The sequence below is a fragment of the Cupressus sempervirens genome, chromosome 7 (genome assembly GCF_028749045.1).
Source record: "Cupressus sempervirens isolate cs-2001-9-10 chromosome 7, ASM2874904v1, whole genome shotgun sequence".
Lineage (NCBI taxonomy): Eukaryota > Viridiplantae > Streptophyta > Pinopsida > Cupressales > Cupressaceae > Cupressus > Cupressus sempervirens.
Genome location: NC_143124.1, coordinates 858,380,152 through 858,402,823, shown reverse-complemented (window position 1 = coordinate 858,402,823; position 22,672 = coordinate 858,380,152). Strand labels below are relative to the sequence as shown.

Below are 22,672 nucleotides of genomic sequence, written 5' to 3'. Positions count from 1 at the left end.
TCCAAATTAGTTGCCGTGGTTTTTATAAACCTTTTGTCTTTGACCTAAAAATTTCTCCCATGTTCTTTAATGTTGTGATTTGTTTCATATGTCCTGTCTGAACTCGTTTGTAAGCTTCTCTTTTATTCTTGATTAGGACGTTTCCACATGAGAATTTAATTTATGTAGTTTAATAATGCCTCTTCTTGGTTATTCGATGCAGGTACAATGCATGTGCGGACATTACAGATAGTGATCATAAGCCTGTAATGTGCATGTTCAATATAGATATTGCCTTTATAGATGAAGCAACACGTAGAGAAAAATATGGCTATTTGGTTCGTACAAGCAAAACAGAATTATAAGATTATTGTCTGTCCTTTCTCTGAATAAGGATATGCAGAGAAAGGCCTGGTAGAATTTCTATTGTTTTGAGTTAAAGCCTCAAAAAATGACGGCGAAGATTGTTAAATATACAGGCTACATAGATTTTCCTTGTTACATACAGGTATAATTTTGGTTTTATTATTCGAAAAGACCTCATTTAAAAGCATCTCGTGAATGAATATAATTGAATGCAACTGTTGTGTATTCCATGTTGGTAAGTTTAAATTTCTAAACAAAATTTAATCCGTGTTACCGACACGATTATTTCCAAGATATATATAAAAATACTAATGGCAGCATCGTTAATTTTCCTTTTGAGATGACAATCTGCTTTGTAACTTTTTTCGTTAGCGATGTTTAAAAACGATCATCTGTTAGTTACCTACTTTTTGAGGATATTCAATGGTCAATACTAATTATTTTTCATTTTTACTGCCTACAGGTTATTGCAGTTTCTGCTATTATTTGGCCAAGTGAGATTTTCATGTTTGATGCGGAATGTTGATTTTTGCTTGGAGAGGTGAATTATGGATGGGTTTTGAGAGTCTGTGGTATGAATTTAAGAACTAATGGCAAGCAGCATCTTTCTGTCTCTGCATTAAAATTTTCAAAATCAATTCATTGAATAGTAATTTTAAAATGAAACATTTTTAACTGAGGAAAGGTTCAATTCTAACCAATCCAATATTAGATTTACTACTTTCCGAGATCTGTTCTATTTTTGTGAGTATACATGTGATGAAATCCTTTGCACATGTTTACATACGACTTCAGGACTTTTGAATCATCGCTAATTTATAATGGGTGGTAGTTCTACAGTTCTACTAACATACTGGTTAGTTGTAAATAGGGTAATATTGCTCCTTTTATCTCAAATTCCTATCGGGGACCTAGTGGAACTTTTTTCCTTAAATTTTGTTTTAGTGGAACTTTGTGAACCCTCAGGTTTTCAAGAATGTTCTGTACGCGGTATTATCACTTATGCTTTCAAAGGATTTAATCATTATTTTCATTTCTGTGTTGCTTCCAAAGAGAGGCAGCTATGCAGTTCACTATTATCGATCATCTGTAAACAATTCTAGAGCTTATATTGGATAATGCAACCTACATTGATAATCTATATGGAAGTCACTGTAGTGAGAGTTTCGGAGAATCCTTTCTAGTGCGTGGTGAAGTTTAAATAAAAGTAAATCCTTGCTAAAATGTGTTCTGACTGAATTTTTTTGTTCGTTTCTGTTCGATAATTTTTTTTTTTACTGTAATCATATGTAATTTTCAAAGATTATTATCATTTATCTGAGTATTTTTTAGCTCTGACTTTTTAATGGACAAGAAGCCTCCTGCGTGATATTGCAAATTGCTTAATCCGGTGTGAAGTTATGGCATAATTTAGATAGAGCAACGCTACACAGCATCGTATAACTCTATATTTTATTATTTGGTCATTTATGGTTCACATTGAAAGAACATTTGATTTTGTTGGATGTCCATGTGAAAAAGAACATAACATGATATTGATAAGTAGGAGGTAAATTCCATAGCAAGTCAAATTGTGATATTGTTATTAGGATTTAACCATGTAATTTTTGAGTCAAACTCATTGACCCATGTTTCATGAGTAGTGATTCAACATGAATCCATCTCTCATGAGAATAAATGGAACACTTGGCACTCATTGGATCTAGGTGATGCTCATAGGGGTGAAGCACCGAGACTTCCCAGGAGGTCACCCATCCCAATACTACTCCAACCTGAGCACGCTCAACTACGGAGTTTCCTCCTGATATGTACTGGTGTTTGATTTCCAATGGAGGGGCGTATATGTCAACCAGTAAGTTTTACATTTCAAAGCTTCATTTCCAATCGACAATGAATGGTTTCACTCTTAAATCTTTGGAATATTTTTACTTATAGAATTAATGTATGGATGATTCTAATTGCATTTAGAAGGCAGAACATTCTAATGGATTAGAGAATAGTATCCTTAAATTGTCTTTAATTAGAATGAAAGGCCATTACTAAAATGTTCAGCAAACAACCCCAAAAAATTGTAATAATGATTATATAATTCACAACAGATATCAAGTAGCCGGAAACATCGCGACTTAGTGAGTGCAAGCTCAAATCAGCCCAATTTTTTTTGTATAATTTGTAATCTAGTATAATCATAGACAAACCAAACAAATTGGCAATACTCTAATATAAATTGATTTTTCTGTAATGTCATTTTAAAGATGATAACATATTTGCAATTGATTATGAATTAACCTATATATATTTATTCTCATAATACATACATTAAATACATTGATTAATATCTTTTTGGAGGTGCCTATTACATTTTTTGTCTTGAAGATAGGTGTCTTGAACAAGATATTGATCATTATTAGATTAGTAGCAACTGCAACACATGTAGACATGTATAATAACTAAAATTGTTATATATAAGATTTTTGAAAATATTTTGCACATTGGTAAAAAGAAACACACATTAATAGAAATAAATGTATTAAACAATATTTTTTATTTTGGTCATTAATTGTAAACATATTAAATGACAATTTTACTAATAAAATGCATATTTTTCTATAATTGAGTATAACTTGGACATATACGGTCTTTACAATTCAAATATTTGATGATACTATTATTCAAATTTCCAATTACATTTTATTAACAAAATATCTTTTTTAATAATTGTGGATAACTTGGAAGGCATATATGATAATTCAAATTGCAATCATTTTTGCATAATATTATTCAAAATTAAAACTAAATCTATAATTGTTGATCATTTTTAAAAAAATAGTATTAAACCATTTCTAGAGTTAGATGAAAAATAAATTCATTTGTAGTGAAAATGGCACAAATTACAATCAGCAATCTAAACCATTACAAAAGAATTAGAGTTGAAGCCACATTAATTAAAATGACATATCGAATACATCATATTTAACTATATGAATTGTTTGATTCCAAATAGGTTGAAGAAGTTATACAACTGTTACCATATAAATCATAGACCATAACACATCATAGGTCAAACCATGTCTATAACATAATTTAAGAGTTTATAAATGATTTAAATAGCTCTTATTTAAAAGTTTCGAGATAACAAAGTTAAAATTACATAAAGAACACTTCATTATAATGGTGCAAATACATTACAGATTTTTTCAATGATTTGAATGGTATTACGACCTTTATTATGCAAGTGGTCATGATATAATTCTTCCATAAAACTTGGGAAGGCAACCACTTTTGTATATGTTTCTTTAACCTTGTGTACAACATCTTTCATTCTCATTATTTCTAGCTCTTTGACATAATCAATGGATAAGGCAATGTTTTCATTATCTGAAAGAATTTTAGAGTAACACTATAAAGTTGATCTTGTGCACTCATCAATAGGTATTTCATCAAGTGGAGTGAGTTGACTAAGATGTTTGGACTTGCATCAACAACTTCATATTCATTTTTTGATAGATCCATAGAGAGCAATGTTACCTAAGAGTTGAACAAAATCAAATCAATGTTAGTGTATATGATTTAAGTGAATAAATTCCAACATGTAAATAGTAAAAAATCACTTTTTAGTTTTTCATTTTTCCATATTTATATATACATGTACAAGTTTCTATGGATACAAGCATTTTAAAGTAATTATAATTTGAACTTATATAAAGGACCAACATATTGTAACTAAAGCAATTTTGTAAAAAAGATGAATGCCTCAATATTCTTCTAAACATTTGAGTCTGTTTTTTTTAAAAGTTGTATGTCGTTTTTCATTTCCTCATAATGCCCATATGTGAATTGTGGTGTTATTCTAAGACTTTCTAGAGACTTCACACGAGATATGGCCACAAATGTCAAACATGCTCTCTCTCTTGGACCTATATCAATTGTAACTTTTGAGAGAGTTAGTTCCTGTGATTTATGAATGGTCAATGCCCATGCTAATCTTAAAGGTAATTGAAGTCTTATACCCCTTTGCATTGGTATTTTTGGGACTATATTTGAGTGATGATCTTGTAAAGGTATTCTAGAGTAATTATCAAATTCAACCAAAACATATGTTGGCGGCTCAGGAAATTTACTTCTTGACTTGCAGATAATCTTTCTAATATACCCTAATGCTCCATTTACAAGACCCACCTCTACCAAAAGATTTGAACTCAACATCACCCTTGAATAGTTAATGATTAATAATTCAATATCAAACTCTCCATCTAAACAATCTTCTATTGTATTCAAACTCCCTACTTTTGTTGAGACACTCCATGCAACAAGATGCTTCAATGAATGTAACATTATCTTGTTATGATTATAAACATTGTCATTTGTGGAGAACAAATGGACACAATTTTTTAAAAATATCATTTTTTTAGCACTTAAATAGATAGGAGTAATCATCATAAGTTAAATTCTAGTCTTCAATTTGTGGGTCAGCATCTTTAAAATTTATTAGAAGTTGACGAAATCTTTTTTGTACGATGTTTTCACCTTATCTAATTTTTTTAATCTAAAGTTACCATAGTTTTCAATTCCTCCCATAATGTTTTTACTCATCTTTTGTTATCATATGCGGATCTATTGCTCACTGGAGGCAATTGACCTGTCTCCAACAAAAATCATAGATATACCTAAAATAAATGGAAAATAAGTATTAATAAGTTTTAAAGTATTTTTATAGTGTTTAAAATTCTAAATATGACATAATACAATAACCTGTACTAATAAAAAGGGAAATGTACATACAAAACTTTTGTCTAAAATTTGTGGAAATGTTTGTCTTAATTGTAAATCTATGTTTTCCAACATACTTTGACCAATGAAGCTCATTTCATTAATCGATATGTATTTGATATGTATCACTTCTTCGAAACTTGTAAGACGTGATCCTTCTAGCTATGAAAAATCTCTTATTGGTATTCTTAGTTTTGAATGAGTAGTAAAAGCTCTAATATTAAATGATGCAACTCTTGTTGATGCTAGTAAAAGAAGGGGAGAATGACTCAGTATGGTTGCATTTTGAAGGGCTTCACAAATGACACCAACCAGATATGACTTTCCTATGCCTGTTGCTCCTTGAATTATCATGAACAATGGGCCTCTATCTTCATTGCTATGGTAGTGTGTCGTAATTATGTCCATTGGCTTTTGTTGTTTATTTCCAAAGGTTGTAAAGTTGATGTATTGGGGAATATCATCATAAATGACATATCCATAATCTTCATATTTTTAATGAAATTGATTGATCCCATTGTATACTCTTCACTTTGATATTCATCAAACCAATTTGTATTGTATCAATGTCTTTTCTTCTAACATATCTATTTATGATACTTGCATATTTTGACCATTTTGAAGTCTAGATATGATTTCTCATCGTCCTCTATAGTATTACTTGGAATAACTTCATCTTCTTCAATATCTAAATCATTATTATTTTCATTTTCCTCTATAATTGTTTCTCTTTGTACATGACAAGCATTATAACTGAATGAGTCCACTTTTCTGTTATGGACGCTGTATCCACACCAATATCCCTTTCTGTGTCATGAAATGGTTTGCATAGTAATAACTCTAAAAAAAAGGACTTCGTCCATCAATGGGAACCACGTGGAGGAATGGATGTAAATCTTGGGAAAACTCTAAGTATAGCTTCTCTTTCCCTTGGCTTGCATTTGTTTTCTCTTTTTCTTTTAGAATTGTATATTCATGATTTGGTTGCATCAATTAGTATGATTGCTTCCATACAAAAAGGCATTTTCTCATATCCATCATTGAGAGATTTTGTTTCCTCATCATTGTTATTCTCATTATCCAGAGTTACAAATTTGAACACTTCATGTGAGACATTTAGATTGACAAATCTTCTACAACTCTCCATGAGTGGAATTAGTTCTAATAGTATGTGACATATTTCTTGAGCTTCAATGTCCCTTTCTATCACAATTTTTGTTAGAAGCCTTGTATATGCATGTGTAGCTAAATCATCAGGATTTTCCATGTTTGAAAGACGCATCAACATCTAATGGTATGTTTCAAATCTCTTCTCAACTTTTGATGCATACTTTGCAATGTATTTTATTACTGCTTTTTTGTACAAAAGAGGTTGCCAATTTATATTTACTCTCCATAATTTTAGTATGTGGCGATTATTTTACTCTCATCATTCTTGTTGGCTCAAACTTTTTTCACTTGTTTTATATCTTCATATAATTTAGATCCAATAAAATTCAATGCCCAAGGAGCATGATATCTGAAGACATTATAAGAAGGTCAATGATTAATTATTTTATTTTATTAAATAATTAATAGATTGTTGTATACAAATATTAATAACTATAATGATTAGCTACAAACTATTTTTCCTTAATTTTTGTGTAGACATGAACCCTCTCTACAAGTTGTGTGACACTCAACACAATTTAGTGTTTCTTCATAGTCATTGTCAATATCCATATTGGTAAGTTGTGTTGTATTTTTGAGACATGGATGTCGACCAAAATTTGTGAATGCTTACAATTGAGATAAAGATACTTGACATATGTTCATTATATCAATATAGTTTTAAAATAATATGCCATATAAGAATGAGATGTTTTAGACAAAGAAAAATTATGAAGTCACTGGTATATTTCTTTGTTGTGGAGCTTCTCTAGGATTCCATGCATGAATAGTTTGATAAAAGTATTGCTCAACAGTTCTTTGTTCCTTCTCATTTGACCAATCAATATTGTCCATATTGGGAGCATCATTGATCCATAAAAATCCATGCACATGTGGAGAACCTCTATGTTGTCATTTAGACCTATAGCAAAAATCTTTGACATCCATTCCATTTTCTAGGATTTCTTTTCTTAATATTGTATGTCTTAATGCATGTAATGTGCACCTATATGAGGATTGTTGATCATTTTGTTTTCACCAAATTTTTTAGCTTCGTGTGTATTGGTTGGACATGTTCCTAGCATGAGAGCATGTAGATTAGGCCATTGCATATCTGTTGTGCTTAAGGTGAAAAATATTATTGGACTACTAATTTGGTGAAGTATGTCTGTATTTTCTACTTGACATTTAGTCCAATATGACCTTATTCCCCTTAATGTTGATCCAAAATGCGTCAACTTATCAAGCAAATGAGATTGTGGCATTAATTCCACATGCTTATGTAACTTGTCGATAGTGATGGTCATGTCTTGGATATTTCTTTTCACAAACACTATAGATGAATTATGTGCTTGGTGTTGCATTATCATATTCATCATTAAATATATAAATCGTGGATTTTTACCAAACCTATGATCCCTATTCCATAACAAATGCTTCACAAATTCACGTAGATGCACATGCCTCATTCATGGTTCTAACCAATCACATCTTCCATTAGGGAACAATGTTAGATATGCCATGTCTAGTAAACCTAACGTTACATACTAATTAATAGGAGAAGCACCAATACCAAACCAATCAATCAATGTTGTTTTTGCATTAGTGTTATTAACCCACACTTGAATTAATTCCATTTCTTGTTGGACATGTGGTGGGTTTGAAGTCATTGATATAGTGTGCTCTATTGCATTACCTTCATTAATCTCAAAACTAGGACCAACATATGCAACTTCATTAGTATCTGAGTCAAATTATATTTGTATTGTATTTAATCTACAAAACATATTTTCATATTTTCTCCTTATTAGGTCATTGAGAGCATTTTCATCAATAATAACATCAAAATAAAATATGTCATGCTCTATTTTGCATTTGAGTGCTTTGTAGAAATGGTCTCTATTGACAGTAAAGCTATAGTCTGTGCCACATTCATTTCTTCTTCTTACAATAATAATGGGAAAATTTTGTATTGTGTGTGGAAATATTTTAGAAACATGTTGTATATTTTGACAAAAACTTATGGTGTGCTTGATGTGACAAACCTAGTCTTGCTCCTACCCTACCCACTTCTAGGTTCTTTAGGTCTTTCTCTTTGACCTAATAGGGTTGCTAGTTACCCTAATCTCCTTAGGATTCTAACTTTGAGGTCTTAGGCCCTTCAACTAGTGCATGCCAATTAGTAAGAACAACCACTCTCTATCACCATTCCTCAAGCTTGATTTAGCCTTCTTGTCTCCACACCAATTCCAAAATCAACCCAATAACTCATCTAATACTCCGAATGAAGGAATGGTTATCTACGAAGGCATTTAGATTCCCTTGAAGACCTACAACCATAATTGAACTTGAAACCCTATTCGAGTTCAAAGAGTCATACAAAATTGCACAAAAATGCTTGCAATAGAGCCACCAGCAATTAGCCCTCCAAATGAAGAAAATCCCAAATAACTTCAAATTTTCCTTAACAAGGGGGTGAAATAATACTTGATCTATACACCCTTTTCAAAGATCTCAAGGATTATGGTGGTCTTGGGTTCCCAACCAGTTTGTACAATACAACCATAAATTAAGCCTAAAAATTAGGATTCATAAGACCTTAAACTAGTCTAACAAGAATGAAATGTTACCCTCCATAGAACCCTCACCAATTCCTCCCATTGAGTTTTGGGCTTTTCCACACATACTATTATCCTTCTATGTTGCATAAAAATGTAACCAAGGAATAAACAATAAGCAATTAAAGTCTATTCCTACATATTCATGCAAACCTCAAATATGAAAGACAACATGTAACTAGTGATGACATGAAATCAAAAGAGCTTAAACCATTCAAAATAGCACAAATGAAAACCTCATAAAATCACCAAGTGGTTGATGATTTCATTGTTGTGGGATGTGGTTGCTCACAAATCCTGCAACATAACAATGGGCTAGATAGTGCTTATGGAGATGAGGATAGGGCTCTCCTTTTATAGGAAATGAGATGAAACGGATAGTTGAGATTCAATGCAAGATGAAGGGCTAAGATCTTTCAGGATCAATGAGGTGTCCATGAGGTGGAGGCTAAGTAGACTCCATGTGGATTAGAGTTTTTGACCATTCAAAGGGGGAAAGATACTCACACATGTGTCAGCAACCTTTGATGTGATAGGTCAATGACAGTTGTAAGAGGTGTGAGAAGCATGGTTTCTTACACATGTGAGACACCTTGATTCTCATGTGAAGGGGGAAAAATATGTAAGAGGTGTGGAAGGCATGAGGGGTGTGAGAAGTGTGAGTGTTCCTCACACATGTGTGAGGATTCCTCACACGTGTGAGCACACACGTAGGATTAAAAGTGGATTAGCAAGGTGATCAGGAAAAGTAAGTGGGATTAGGTAGTGGGTAGGCTTAGAAGGATGCGTTAGGTTAGGAAAGTGAGGTTAGGTGAGGGTTAAAGTTAGGAGCCATGTGCTCAAATAGGATTAAATTTAATATTTAATTCCAAGTGGGATTAATTAAGTAAACAAAGTACTTTACTTAATTAAAGTGAATGGGTTAGGATGTAAGTGGAATGAGAGGAAGGGCTAGGATTTAAATAAACCTAAGTTTATTTAAATCAAGGAAAGACAAATATAATTAAATAAATGTAAATTTATTTAATTAAAGGTAAGGTAATTAAATAAATAATAAATATTTATTTAATTGGTCATGAAATGTGCATTTGGACAATTTTAGGTGTCTACACGTTTCTCAAGCTTTGATTGAATCAAACTATTCATTCAATCCCACTTATCAGCTCTATATTGGACTATGATCCCTAGCCATGCATCTCTGGCTCGTCTAGGGCATCACAATAAAATTTCTTGCCTTGCTTCTTAGGTCTTCTCCTTCACTATATATTATGTAGAAGGATTCATCTTCCTAATCCCAAGAGACCATATAGATTCTATGGTGGGAAGAGGAGTTATGACTCCATTTTGCCTAGTGGCCTAGTTCAGGACATCAGGCAATCAAGAAACAAAATAATTTACTCAAGCAACTAAAACCTTACAAAAACACAAAATAAATTTGTATAGAATCACAAGTAAAACTCCTCAAACACTTCCAAACACTACAGATCCAAATTTAATCCATTACAATGCCAAGATCCTCAAAAGGATAAAACTATAACTAATTAACTTGCTGATAGTCCATACACACCAAAATGCCTCAGACTTCCAACTCTTTCGAAAAGGTTGAGGAGGGCCTTATAAAAAAATTCCAACTCCTATCCTAACTATTTTAGACAATTACCAAGCTCCAACTAAAAATTTGCTCGAATGCAACAAAAGTTGTCAATGTTGTCAATAACAACATTAACAAATTTTTAGCAACTTTTGCATCTTTTCATGTTTGACCCTCAAACTTGCTCCAAAGGTCACCAAACCTTACCAAAAGCCTTAAATGGATACAAGACATATAAAAAGGACCTTCAAACACTTATTTGGCCATTCTACCCTTCAAAACACAAAGATTCCCTATTTGACCTGATCATGCAACTAGGAGCAACTAGGGCCTCAAGAGGCTTTCTAACCTTAACTTACCTCAACCTAGGACTAGATTAGCCCTATTATTCACCTAGTGGTGTGACTAGCACCACTACAAGCCAAAATAACATAGGAGCCCTAGGTCTTCCATGAGCCTACCTAGGTGCCCCTGCACCATACTCCCCCACAAAATTTACTATGTCACTCCTGTGGACAATAGGTCTTGGGGGATGCTTGCCTTGTTGAAATCTTCCTTAGTAGCCCAATTTGCTTCTACATCTGGCTTTCCTTTCCACCTAATGAGGTGTTCCATGTACACCTTGTATCTGGTGAACTTTTTTACTCTTGAGTCCAAAACTTGTTCAACTTCCAACTTGCTAGAGGAGGTATTGTTGTAGGTTCTAGATCAACACTAACCCCTTGGTTGCTCTGAGGTAGTGTACCCTTGAACTCAACCAAATCTTGCACATTTAAAATAGGAGAGATTCCAAAATCTAATGGAAAATCAATTTTATAGGCATTGGATCCATATTTGGCTATGATTTTGCAAGGCCCCACTCTTTTCATCTGCAGCTTGGTTGGTACTCCCTTTTGCAACCTAGACTTATTCAGATGCACCATAACATAATCACCAATAGAAAATTGAATGTCTTTCCTTGTTTCATCCACCTTGGCTTTCAATTTTTGTTTATTATCTTGGATAGTCATGTTGACTTGCTCTTGGATTTCTTTCATAGTTTGGGAAAAATCTTCAGCATGTCCACTCCTATATTCCATTCCTCCAAGATGCCTCAACTCACATACACACCTTGGATGCATCCCATATACAATTTCAAAAGGGATTCTTCCTATGGTCCTATTCCTACTGTCATTGTAAGCATATTCTTCCTAGGGAATGATGACATCCCATGTTTTCCCATACTCCTTAGTTAGGCACCTCAAGAGATTTCCTAACACCTTGTTAACCATCTCAATCTAACCATCAATTTGAGGATGGTATGCTGAACCAAATGAGAAGTTTCTACCAAGTCTTCCAAAAGTGGCTCATGAACTTCACATCTCTATCTAAAATAATGTTCAATGGAAGTCCATGAATCCTTACAACCTCCTTAAAGAATAGGTGTGCAATGTGGCTAGCATCATTGGTAGTATTACATGGAATGAAGTGCCCCATCTTACTGAATTTGTCAACAACCACATAAATACTTCCATAACCCTATTTTGTCTTGGGAAAACCTACTATAAATTCCATGTTCACACAGTCCCATGGCCTATTTGGGACTGGTAAGGGCTGATAAAGTCCTCCATTACTCATCCCACCCTTATCTTTCATACATACCATGCATTGTTCAACATACCTAGTCACATCTTTGACTAGTTTAGGCCAATAATAGAACCTTTGAACTAGTTCTAGAGTTTTGCTCACACCAAAGTGTCCACTCAAGATTCCATTGTGCTTCTCCTATATTAGGTTCTCCCTTATTGATCCCCTTGGTACACACAACTGATTTCCCTTAAATAGAAATCCATTCTATAAGGTAAATTCAAAGACTTGTTGTGGAAATGGTTCTCAAAATCATAACATACCTTATATGCCTCTACAAATTCGTCATTCTCCTTATAGAAACTCTTGAAGATCTCTACCCCAATGCCATGCAACTAAACCTCTTGAACTGTTAACAACCTCCTGATTAATGCATCTACCACCTTGTTCATTTGCCCTTTCTTGTGCTTGGTTGTGAAGATGAAAGCTTGTATGTACTACATCCATTTTAAGTTCCTATTACTCAACTTCTCTTGAGTTTTGATATATTTGAGAGCTTGATTGTTAGTAAATACAACAAATTCCTTGGGCAATAGGTAATGAATCCACTTCCTAAGAGACTAAACTAGGGTATAAAGTTCTAAATCATAGGAAGAATACTTCTTTTTGGCCTCATTAATTTTTCACTAAAGAAGGATACTAGCCTACCTTCTTGACTTAACACTCCTCCTACTGCTAGGCCACTTTTATCACACTCTATGGTGAAATTTTTCTCAAACCCAGGTAATTGCAAAATAGGTTGGGTAGCCACTTGTTTCTTTAGCAGCTCAAATGATTTCCCACACTTTATGGATCTAGGAAAGGTCCACATATGCCACTAAAATTCGTAATGAATATCCTATAAAACTAAGCTAGACCATGAAATTCTTACCTCAATAGATGTAGTAGGTGGTGGCTAGTTGTGGATACTAGCAACCTTCTCTTGATCCATCTTCAGGGACCCCTTTAACACCACAAAGCCCAAATACACAAACTCTTTCTTGAAGAAGTCACACTTCTCAAAGTTTATAGAAAGCTTCTCCTCATGAAGTCTCTATGATATTTCTTCCATGTGTTTGATGTGATCCTCCCTTGTCTTGTTGAAGATGCGTATATCATCTAGAAATACAACCACAAATCTTCTAGTGAAGTCTTTGAGCACTTCAATCATGAGCATCATGAATGTGCTAGGAGCATTACAAATACCAAATCACATCACAAGCCACTCATATAGCCCATCTATTTTCATGAATGTTCTCTTCCATTCATCTCCCTCCTTAATCCTGATTTGGTGGTATCCACTCTTCAAGTCCAACTTTGTGGAGTACATTGCCCCTCCAAGACAATCCATGAGATCTTTAATCCTAGGTATGGGAAACCTATACCTTATTGTGATCCTATTTATAGTGTACATAATTTCCATTTTCCTCCCTTCTTGGATTCTAGTACAACAAGGATTGCACATGGGCTTATGCTCTTCTTGATCAAACCTTGATCCAATAGTTTTTGCACTTGTCTTGCCACTTCCAAATTTCGGTCTGGAGTGAGCTTGTATGTTTCCTTGTTGGGAGAAGATGCACCAAGAACAAAGTCTATTTGATAGCTTATGACCCTTCTAGGAGGTAATGTGGCAGGAGTACCATCACTCACAATGTCTTTGTACTCGTCAAGCAATGCTTGTACCTCTATTGGTAGTGGCTCTTTGGTTGTATTCTCCTCTCCTTTGTACTTCAACACAACTTGATAACTTTGGCTCTCATCATCCTTGAGATCTTTGAAAAATTCCTTCCCACTACATAGCAGCACACTAGGAACCTTGGATTGTGGCTCTTCTCCTTCCAACAAAGACTGAATTTTAAAAGTTCTACCTCCTTTCTTGAATGATATAGAGTTTTCCTTCCTATTATATACTACCTCTGTATCATACTACCAGGGTCTACCTAATAGTAGATGACAAGTATCCATGGGCAAGATATCACACAATAAAATGTCCTTGTACCCTACTATGGAGAAATAAACCCAAGTTTGTTTATTCACCAATATACTTTAACCCTTGTTGAGCCAAGTCACTTTGTATGGGTTCACATGGGGGTATCTTAGCTAGTTTAAGATTTTCAACTACCTCCTCAAATATGATGTTGTTAGTAGAGCCTGAATCCACCACTACTTTGCAAAAATTTCCAAGGTTCTTGCATATTATCCTAAATAGAGCCCTCCTATGCTTAGGCTCATTAGGAGTAGGTTTCTTGATCAATACCCTCCTGAACATAAGGTTCTCACCTTTTTCAAACTCTTTGTGATCCACTTCATTCTCCTTGCGACTAGAGTTGTCTTCTTGAGCATAGGCCACTCTCTTGTCATGGTTTGAAGAAGAGGGATTTTTAGGACATCCATATGCTGGATGGCCTAGTTGACCACAGTTGTAACATTTGATAATAGAAAAGTATGAGTTACTTTTGTATGATCCTCTACCTCTGCTAGAACCTCCTTGGTTACCTCTTCATCTATTGTAACATCCTCTAGGAATTCTTTCAATGGATTGTTTAGTGAGCTTGGTCTCAACTTGGTTCCTTTGCTCATTACCTCTACTTTGGTATCCTCCTCTTTGTCCTCTCTAATTGTTTCCCTTGCCTCTATCCTTGAAGTTTGATTCCCCTTTCTTTCTAGTCTGCTCTTCCACCTTTAGGGCTAGTTGATAACACCTTTGAATAGGAGTAGGCATCCATAAGCTTAGCTCCTCTCGGATGTTCCACTCTAAACCACCCAAATATCTAGCCACCTTTATTGGCTCTTCCTCTTTCTTCTTGGATGTAAGGCATAATCTCTAAGACTCCTTTGTATAAAAGGCCACATCCAAATTTCTTTGTTTTAGTCCTTGTCTCCTTTTGTGGAGTTGAATGCCATGGTCCTCTAGTAGAAAATTATCCCTTACTTTGGTTACCATGGTATTCCAATTGGCTATAGTTTTCTTGCCTGTCCTAATCCTCTAATCTTGGACATATTTCCACCAAGTCAATGTTGATCCTGTGAGTCTTGACTTGGCTACTTTGATCTTTTGTCCCTCTGGCACCCCTTCAAATTCAAAATGCTTCTCCATCCCATCTATCAAATCCATTACTACATCTATGTTCAATCTTCCCATTAAATAGTGGCACACCTTCCAAGGCCTTTCCTCCTAGGCCTTTTATTGCCTTCAAGAAAGGCTCTTCATTCAAGATAGGGTTTGACTCGGGGACAAAATCTTCTTCTGCTATCTCCTTACCCCTAACATTTCTCTCTTCTTCCTTCTTGGTTGCATCAACAACTACATCCAACTTTACCCTCACCTCTACTAAGGATTCTTCAAGGAGAATATTCTTCTCCTTTTTCTCATCAACTTCCTTAGCTAGCTTTGCATTAGTCACTATACTTGACTCTCCAATAGCTACAGACATAAACCAAGTTCGCAAGTCTTTAACTTGCTATGATACCACTCTGATGTGACAAACCTAGTCATGCTCCTACCTTAGCCACTTCTAGGTCTCCTTAGGTCTTTCTCTTTGAACTAATAGGGTTGCTAGTTACCTTTCTCTCCTTAGGATCCTAACTTTGAGGTCCTAGACCCTTCAACTAGTGCACAACAATTAGTGAGAACAAACACTCTCTATCACCATTCCTTAAGCTTGATTTAGCCTTCTTTTCTCCTCCACACCAATTCTACAATCAACCCAACAACTCATCTAACACTCCAAATGAAGGAATGGTCATCTAGGAAGGCATTTGGATTCCCTTCAAGACCTAAAACCATAATTGAACTTGAAACCCTAATTGAGTTCCAAGAGTCATGCAAAATACTCAAAAATGCTTGCACTAGGGCTACAAGAAATTAGCCGTCCAAATGAAGAACATCCCAAATAACTTGCAAAATTCCTTAACAAGGGGTAAACTAATACTTGATCCAGAAACCCTTTTCAAATATATCAAGGATTGTGGTGGTCTTAGGTTCCCCACCAGTTCGTACGGTATGATCACAAATTAAGCCTAATAATTAGGATTCACAAGACCTTAAACCAGTTTGATAAGAATGAAATGTTACCCTCCATAGAACCCTCACCAATGCCTCCCATTGATTTTGGGGCTTCTCCACACATACTACTATCCTTCCTCAAGCTTTGATTAAAGAAAACTACACATTCAATCCCACTTATTAGCTCTGTAGTGGATTGTGATCCCTAGTCATGCATCTCTGGCTTGCCTAGGAAATCACCATAAAATGTCTTACCTTGATTCCAAAGGCCCCTCCTTCATTTTACACTATGTACAAGGACTCATCTTCCTAATCCTAAGAGACCATACAGATCCTATGGTGGGAAGAGGAGCTATGACTCCATTTTTCCCAATGGCCTAGTTCAGGATAGCAGGCAATCAAGAAACAAAATAATTTGTTCAAGCAACTAAAACCTTAAAAAAACACAAACTAAAGTTTTACAAGATCACAAATAAAACTATTGAAACACTTCCAAACACTATAGATCCAAATTAAATCCATTAAAATGCCAAGATCCTCAAAAGCATAAAATTGTAACTAATTAACTTGCTGACAACCTGTGCACACCAAAATGTCTCAGACTTCCAACCCTTTTAAAAGGTTGAGGATGGCCTTATAAACACATTCCAACTCATGTCTTAATTATATCAGAAAGTTACCAAGCTCAAATTAAAAATTTTCTTGAATGCAACTAAAGTTGTCAATGTTGTCAATGACAACATTGACAATTTTTTAGCAACTTTTACATATTTTCATGTTTGACCCTCAAACTTGCTCCAAAGGTCACCAGACCTTACCACAAGCCTTAAATGGATACACGACATGAAAAAGGGACCTTAAAACACTTATTTGGCCATTCTACCCCTTAAAATACAAAGATGCCCTATTTGACCTAATCATGCAACTAGGAGAAACTAAGGCCTCAAGAGCTTTCTAACCTTAACTTAACTCAATCTAGGACTAGGTTAGCCCTATTATTCACCTAGTGGTGTGGCTAACACCACTACAAGAAAGAATAACATAGGATCCCTAGGTCTTCCATGAGCCTACCGAGGTGCCCATGCACAGTGTCCTTTTTATTTATATTGACCACCTATTGCATGGGTCACTTGCAATATTGAGCTTACACATGCAATCAAAATTTCTTCTACTTGTGTCAAGTTTGAAAGATCCACTAGTTTTGGTCCAATATCCATATTATTTGAAGATGAAAACCTATGAATTTATCTTTCTTGTTTGCATTTGTTTCATATAGGACCTTTAGAACTTTGTGATACTTTGAGTCCAATATATATCATTCTTGATAGGCATAACACATCTTTGGGGTTCTAGAACTATCTAGTTGAGATCTAAACTACATTTGAAATCTTTTCAAATCAAATTGAACTAAACCTTTATATTTTCTACATTATCCACACCACATAAAACATCTAAATCCATTTGTAATGAATTTCCATGTTGAGGTATTTTTTGAACATGATGTATTGAGACTACATTTTCATCTACATAATTCAACTCAATATTTCCATTAAAGTGAGTATAGTTTATCTCACTTGGTTGAGGATGAGACTCTTTTCTTTCTTGTCCTTGAGAATTAGATGTTTGATCAAGTGTCCTTTGATGAAAATTTGTTTGTAAACTTGTTTCCTCTCTATTCCCAACTTCCAAATGTTTTACAATTAGCTTTGCCCTTTTTTATTTATCTCTTCTAATATTGTTTTTTTATGTGTTAAATAGATACTTACTTATCAAAGAGACATTTACTTTTAAATTGATTTTATAATACCCATACACAAATAGTGAATAACAATATAAATATATATTTACATAGATTAGGTGGAACACAAGTTTTTAACAATTTATTTATTTGTGATTTTTACAACTACATGAAGTCAAAGAGAGACATTAATATCATGTGGTACACAAATTTTCAACAATTTATTTATTTATGGTTTTTACTACAACACAAAGTCAAAGAACAATGTTACAATATCTACTTGTTCAAGAGACTTAAGAAATCATCACATAATCTATGAGAGTTTTGTAAATTATATTGCTGATCATAAAACATCTCTCTCATAAATACTTTAAAGTTTCCTATTTTGCTAGTTGCTTTTCCTATTAAGCTTGTAATTTCTCTAGATATGTTGACATTAATATCATCAACATCATATATACATAGTGTTAAGTTCTTGATATCATTTACCATCTCCGTAAAATAGCCACAAATGTCTTTTTATTACATTTTCAATGAGTTTTTCTATGTACCCATTTGAAGCAATAGAAATTGCAAGGCTCGATTGAGGTGAATCATTTATGGTATCTTTTGTATTTGTATTTCTACAACAACAAAAAAAATTCCTTGCAGCGTATGTCCATTTTATATCTAACCAATGAATATAATTAAAATTTATCTCATGTATAATATCAATTGCATAATTCAAATTCAACTATTTAATCACACACAAATACAATAAAATGTAAGAAATTTATTTATTGAAATAATAGTTCAAATTATTATTAAAACAAAAGGATATATTTAAAGGACCTGGACAATGACCTTTAAAGTAGTGAAATGAGTTGTATGGCCACTTAACAAGATACCTACAATTTGGAAGAGAACAATGTGTTATGAGTTGCAAAGATATAATGATTTTGTACATGTGCCTTAGATGAATAAAACCTTAATCTTCAATTGACAAACAAAAAAAAATCTTTGGAAAATTAATTTGTTAATGATTAAATTTTAAAATGATATAATTTATGAAATCTTAAACCATTTAACTATTGGAAACTACAATTGAAACAATTATTAAATGTTGTCATTGATGTCAAACCTTATTGGTGAGACAGTTTGCTATCTAATTTGAGTGTCATATCCATATGATTGATGAAGAGGATTTGAGAAGTTGGTCATAACAAAAGCACCTAGCGGAAAGGCTAAGTTATGAGAAGAAACTATAAATGGGAACTTGATTAGTTAGACTTTGACAAGATAAAGTGATTGTTTAATCATATTACAAGTAGGGAAGATAATTGTGCTAAAGCCTTGAAGAAGTGATCAAAGACTAACCAAATGCACAGGCTTGATTGAGGAAAAGAACATAAGATTAAGGAATTTGTAATACATGTTGATTGATGCTAGTGTTGACCAAGCCACAATATGTTTCAAGCAAAAATAATGTTGACTGAGCATTAGTATTGACCTAGTGACAATATATGTGTCAAACAAGAAAGTTAGTAGTGACTGAGTAACCCAATGATGAACAAATGCCAAAACACAGTGTTGGTTAAGGAACAACATTTTGAGAGTTAATGAGAAATCATAATTTCTAGCTGACAAAGTTGATTTCTTCAAATATGTAAAGTGTGTTGAAGATAAGGATTGATGAGTTAGATTATTTAATGCAAGGAAAGGGTTAGGTAAGTGATCAAAGGATTGATTTGAAAGAGAAGTTTCTAAAAAAGAAGGAGATAAATGAGAAGGTGGATAGATTCATTGTATGTGTTGAATTTGATCATAAAACCTAAGATCTACGATGATGATTAAGTGGAAAAAGAATATAATTACCTATTTAAGGAGGTACAAGTGCTAACCTAGTAAGGGTTGGAGGAGTTGTTGATGTTATTGATTGGTGAACTTAAGCAAAAGGATGAGATGAGTTGACTCTAGAGGTAAAGAGTGATTGCTTGAAGGGTTTCCAAGTGAATCAAATATTGAGATGACAATGAAGGCGAGTCAGTGATTCATCATTTGAGCCAAACTAAGATCTAAAATTGTAAAGTGGGTTGTATTTACTAGATCAAAACCTATTGTTACTTTTTAACCATTGTATCAATTTGAAATTCTTTAATCAATGTTGACCTAAAAGTCATATGTAAATCCTTTAATCAAGGTAGCATTCTAATAGAATGTTCTAAATTGCTCTAACAGGGTCACTCCTAATAGGATGATCAAATCATTTAATAGTGTGTTTTGTAACCTTTAATAGGGTTGAATCCTAATAGAGCTCACTTCATAAGAGTGAAAAATTGGTGACATGTAACCAATCGCTTTTACCAAATTGGGTTCCATGTTAATTCCTATTGTCAAACTTATGTGGATGTTATTTGTGATTATTTACTGTTAATGTTTACATTCTACAAGTCTATTATATTTAGGATGGTGAACTAGTAGTTTGTGTTACTAAAAAGTTTACTATAGATGTGGGGCTATTGAACGCAAAGATTTGAATTAGTTTAAGTATTTTTTGGTTCAATTGGTACATCTTGACCTTGAATAACTAATTCAATGCCTGCCCCCCCCCCCCCCCCCGCCTCTTATTTATTCTAAACATTCTAATAATTGTTATCAAAGCATTAGTATGTGTAAAAGAAAATTTTGAAAGGTACTTAAAGCTAAATGTTATGATGTACAAAAAGGAGGTGTCAAGGTTGAACAAAGAGAACTTTCCTACATGGAAAAGTTTGATAAGGTTACATCTAGAAGGAATTGGAGATGGTAAAATACATTTTGTGGACAATGCATGTGTGGAGATAACAACAGTTCCTCTAACAGCTCAACAGTTGAAAGAGAAGCAAGAACACAACCAAGAAATGTTGGAGATTGCATTAGTCCTAAGCTATGTCAAGTTTGATGACATGAAATATTGTAAGACTACCAAGAAAATGTGGGATACACTAAAGAACATATATAGAATAGACAAGAATGTCTTGAGAGAAAAATCAAAGACCTTAAGAGCTAAGTTTGATGAAATGAGAATGGTAGAAGGTGAGAATTGGTCCAGTATTATGGAAGAATCAAAGAGGTTGTTAATTCTATAAGAGGAGTAGATGGAAAGATTGGTGATAAAAGTGTGATCAATAAGGTATTGAGAACTCTAATTCCTATTTATGCTATTAGGGGTTCTACAATACAAGAACTAATATGTACTCCAGGGAATGACCTAACTCTAGAAGGTGTGATTGGTAGACATACTGCTTTTGAGATGTTAAATTTTGATAACTTCACTCTTACCACTGTGGAATATGCTTTTAAATCACAAATAGTTCTCAGCAAGAGAGAAAAAGGAAAATGTGTGAAAAGTGGTAGTGATACTTCTGATGATGAACTTGATGAGCTTGAAGCATTTATGGCTAGAAGACTGCCAAGAGGCAAAGGAAAATACAAAGGTAAACTTCCTATAAAAAAAATTCATGTAACAAAGTTGGTCATATTGTTGCAAGATGTCTTCATAGAGAAGAAAAAGATGAAGGAAAGGAAAGGAAGTGTATGCGTGAATATGCAGCCTCTGCTAACACACACACTTGAACACGATCATTGTATGTGGATTCATCCCAGAATGAACATTGGATTGTTCATCCGAAAATCAACTGGCAAAGCAACTTGTTGCCTTCTATCTAAAAGGAATTGCTTGTTAGATATCCTCATATTTGAAGTGTTTAAGCAACCAGACCTTGTAAGAACGAAGGATTTGAAAGAAAATGCAACTAATCTATATGAGAATGCAGATTAATCTAGAATGGAGTATACACGTTTAGTCTAAGAACATGTAAAAGAAATTATACTAAATATATGCATATTAAATCTATATGAGAATTAAGCTAGAAAATGAAAATCTTATGAAAATAAGGAGCTCAAATGAATGCACAATCCAGCAGCAATTCGATGCAAATTCTCATTCAACCTCCTTCAAAATGAAGAGATGAGGGTCTCTTAAATACACTTTCCTGGAATCCATCAACCGTTGAGATTGATTTCAATCAACGGTCAGGATTAAAGGTGAAGTTCAGTCATAAAGGAAGATTCTCAAATTAAAGGGAGTTAACTGATTTAATTTGAGTAGAAAAGGGAGTTAACTAATTTAATTTGAGTAGAAAAAGGAGTTAACTGATTTAACTCATTTTTGATCAATAATGAACTGGAAATTTCCTTTTTTGAACTAAAGAGAGATTTTGGTGAGATATTTAATTTAATAAAATGAGATATGCTCTCATAATTACCTTTTCTATTTAATTAAATAATCCTTTAATTAATTAGAGACACTTTTCTTATTTAATTAAATAACTTCATTTAATTAATTAGGAATGGCTTCCCATTTAATTAAATAACTTTGTTTAATTCATTAGAAATAAGTATTCCATTTAATTAAATAATTTTCTTTAATTTCTTAGAAATACCTTTTCCATTTAACTAAATAATTACATTTAATTAATCAAGATAGGCGTATTTATTAAATTAAATAAATTTAATTCCATAGTACATTAGCCTTAAGATATAATTTAATTTAATTAAAGTATAAATACTTAGTAATTAAATTAAATATTAATCAATAGGTTTAATGTGACTAATATGAGTAAATACTATAGGAATTAAATAATAAGCATGATGAATGTAGATTAGGGTTTTTTGCATCTGACAATTAAGTCAAGTAGCAAGTAGTAGAATAAGAATTTGCCTAATGGAATAGGATTTTAAGATTGATCAGAAATAGACTAGAATTGGTTGAGATGGTAGTGAGCCAATTTTGGGGTATTACATTTTGTCCCTCTTTGAATGAATGTGCA

At 33.5% G+C, this 22,672-nt stretch overlaps 1 protein-coding gene across 1 annotated transcript in view; it reads left to right on the top strand.

The window, feature by feature from the left end:
* LOC149550159 (type II inositol polyphosphate 5-phosphatase 15-like) overlaps positions 1-1,484 on the top strand; it is a 155,503-nt gene extending 154,019 nt beyond the window's left edge. Inside the window, exons 11-12 of the mRNA XM_089793276.1 lie at positions 203-487; positions 809-1,484. Coding sequence (XP_089649402.1) covers positions 203-344 — 142 coding nt within the window. The 3' untranslated portion in view covers positions 345-487; positions 809-1,484. The remainder of the gene's footprint in view (positions 1-202; positions 488-808) is intronic.
* The last annotated feature ends 21,188 nt before the right edge of the window (positions 1,485-22,672 follow it).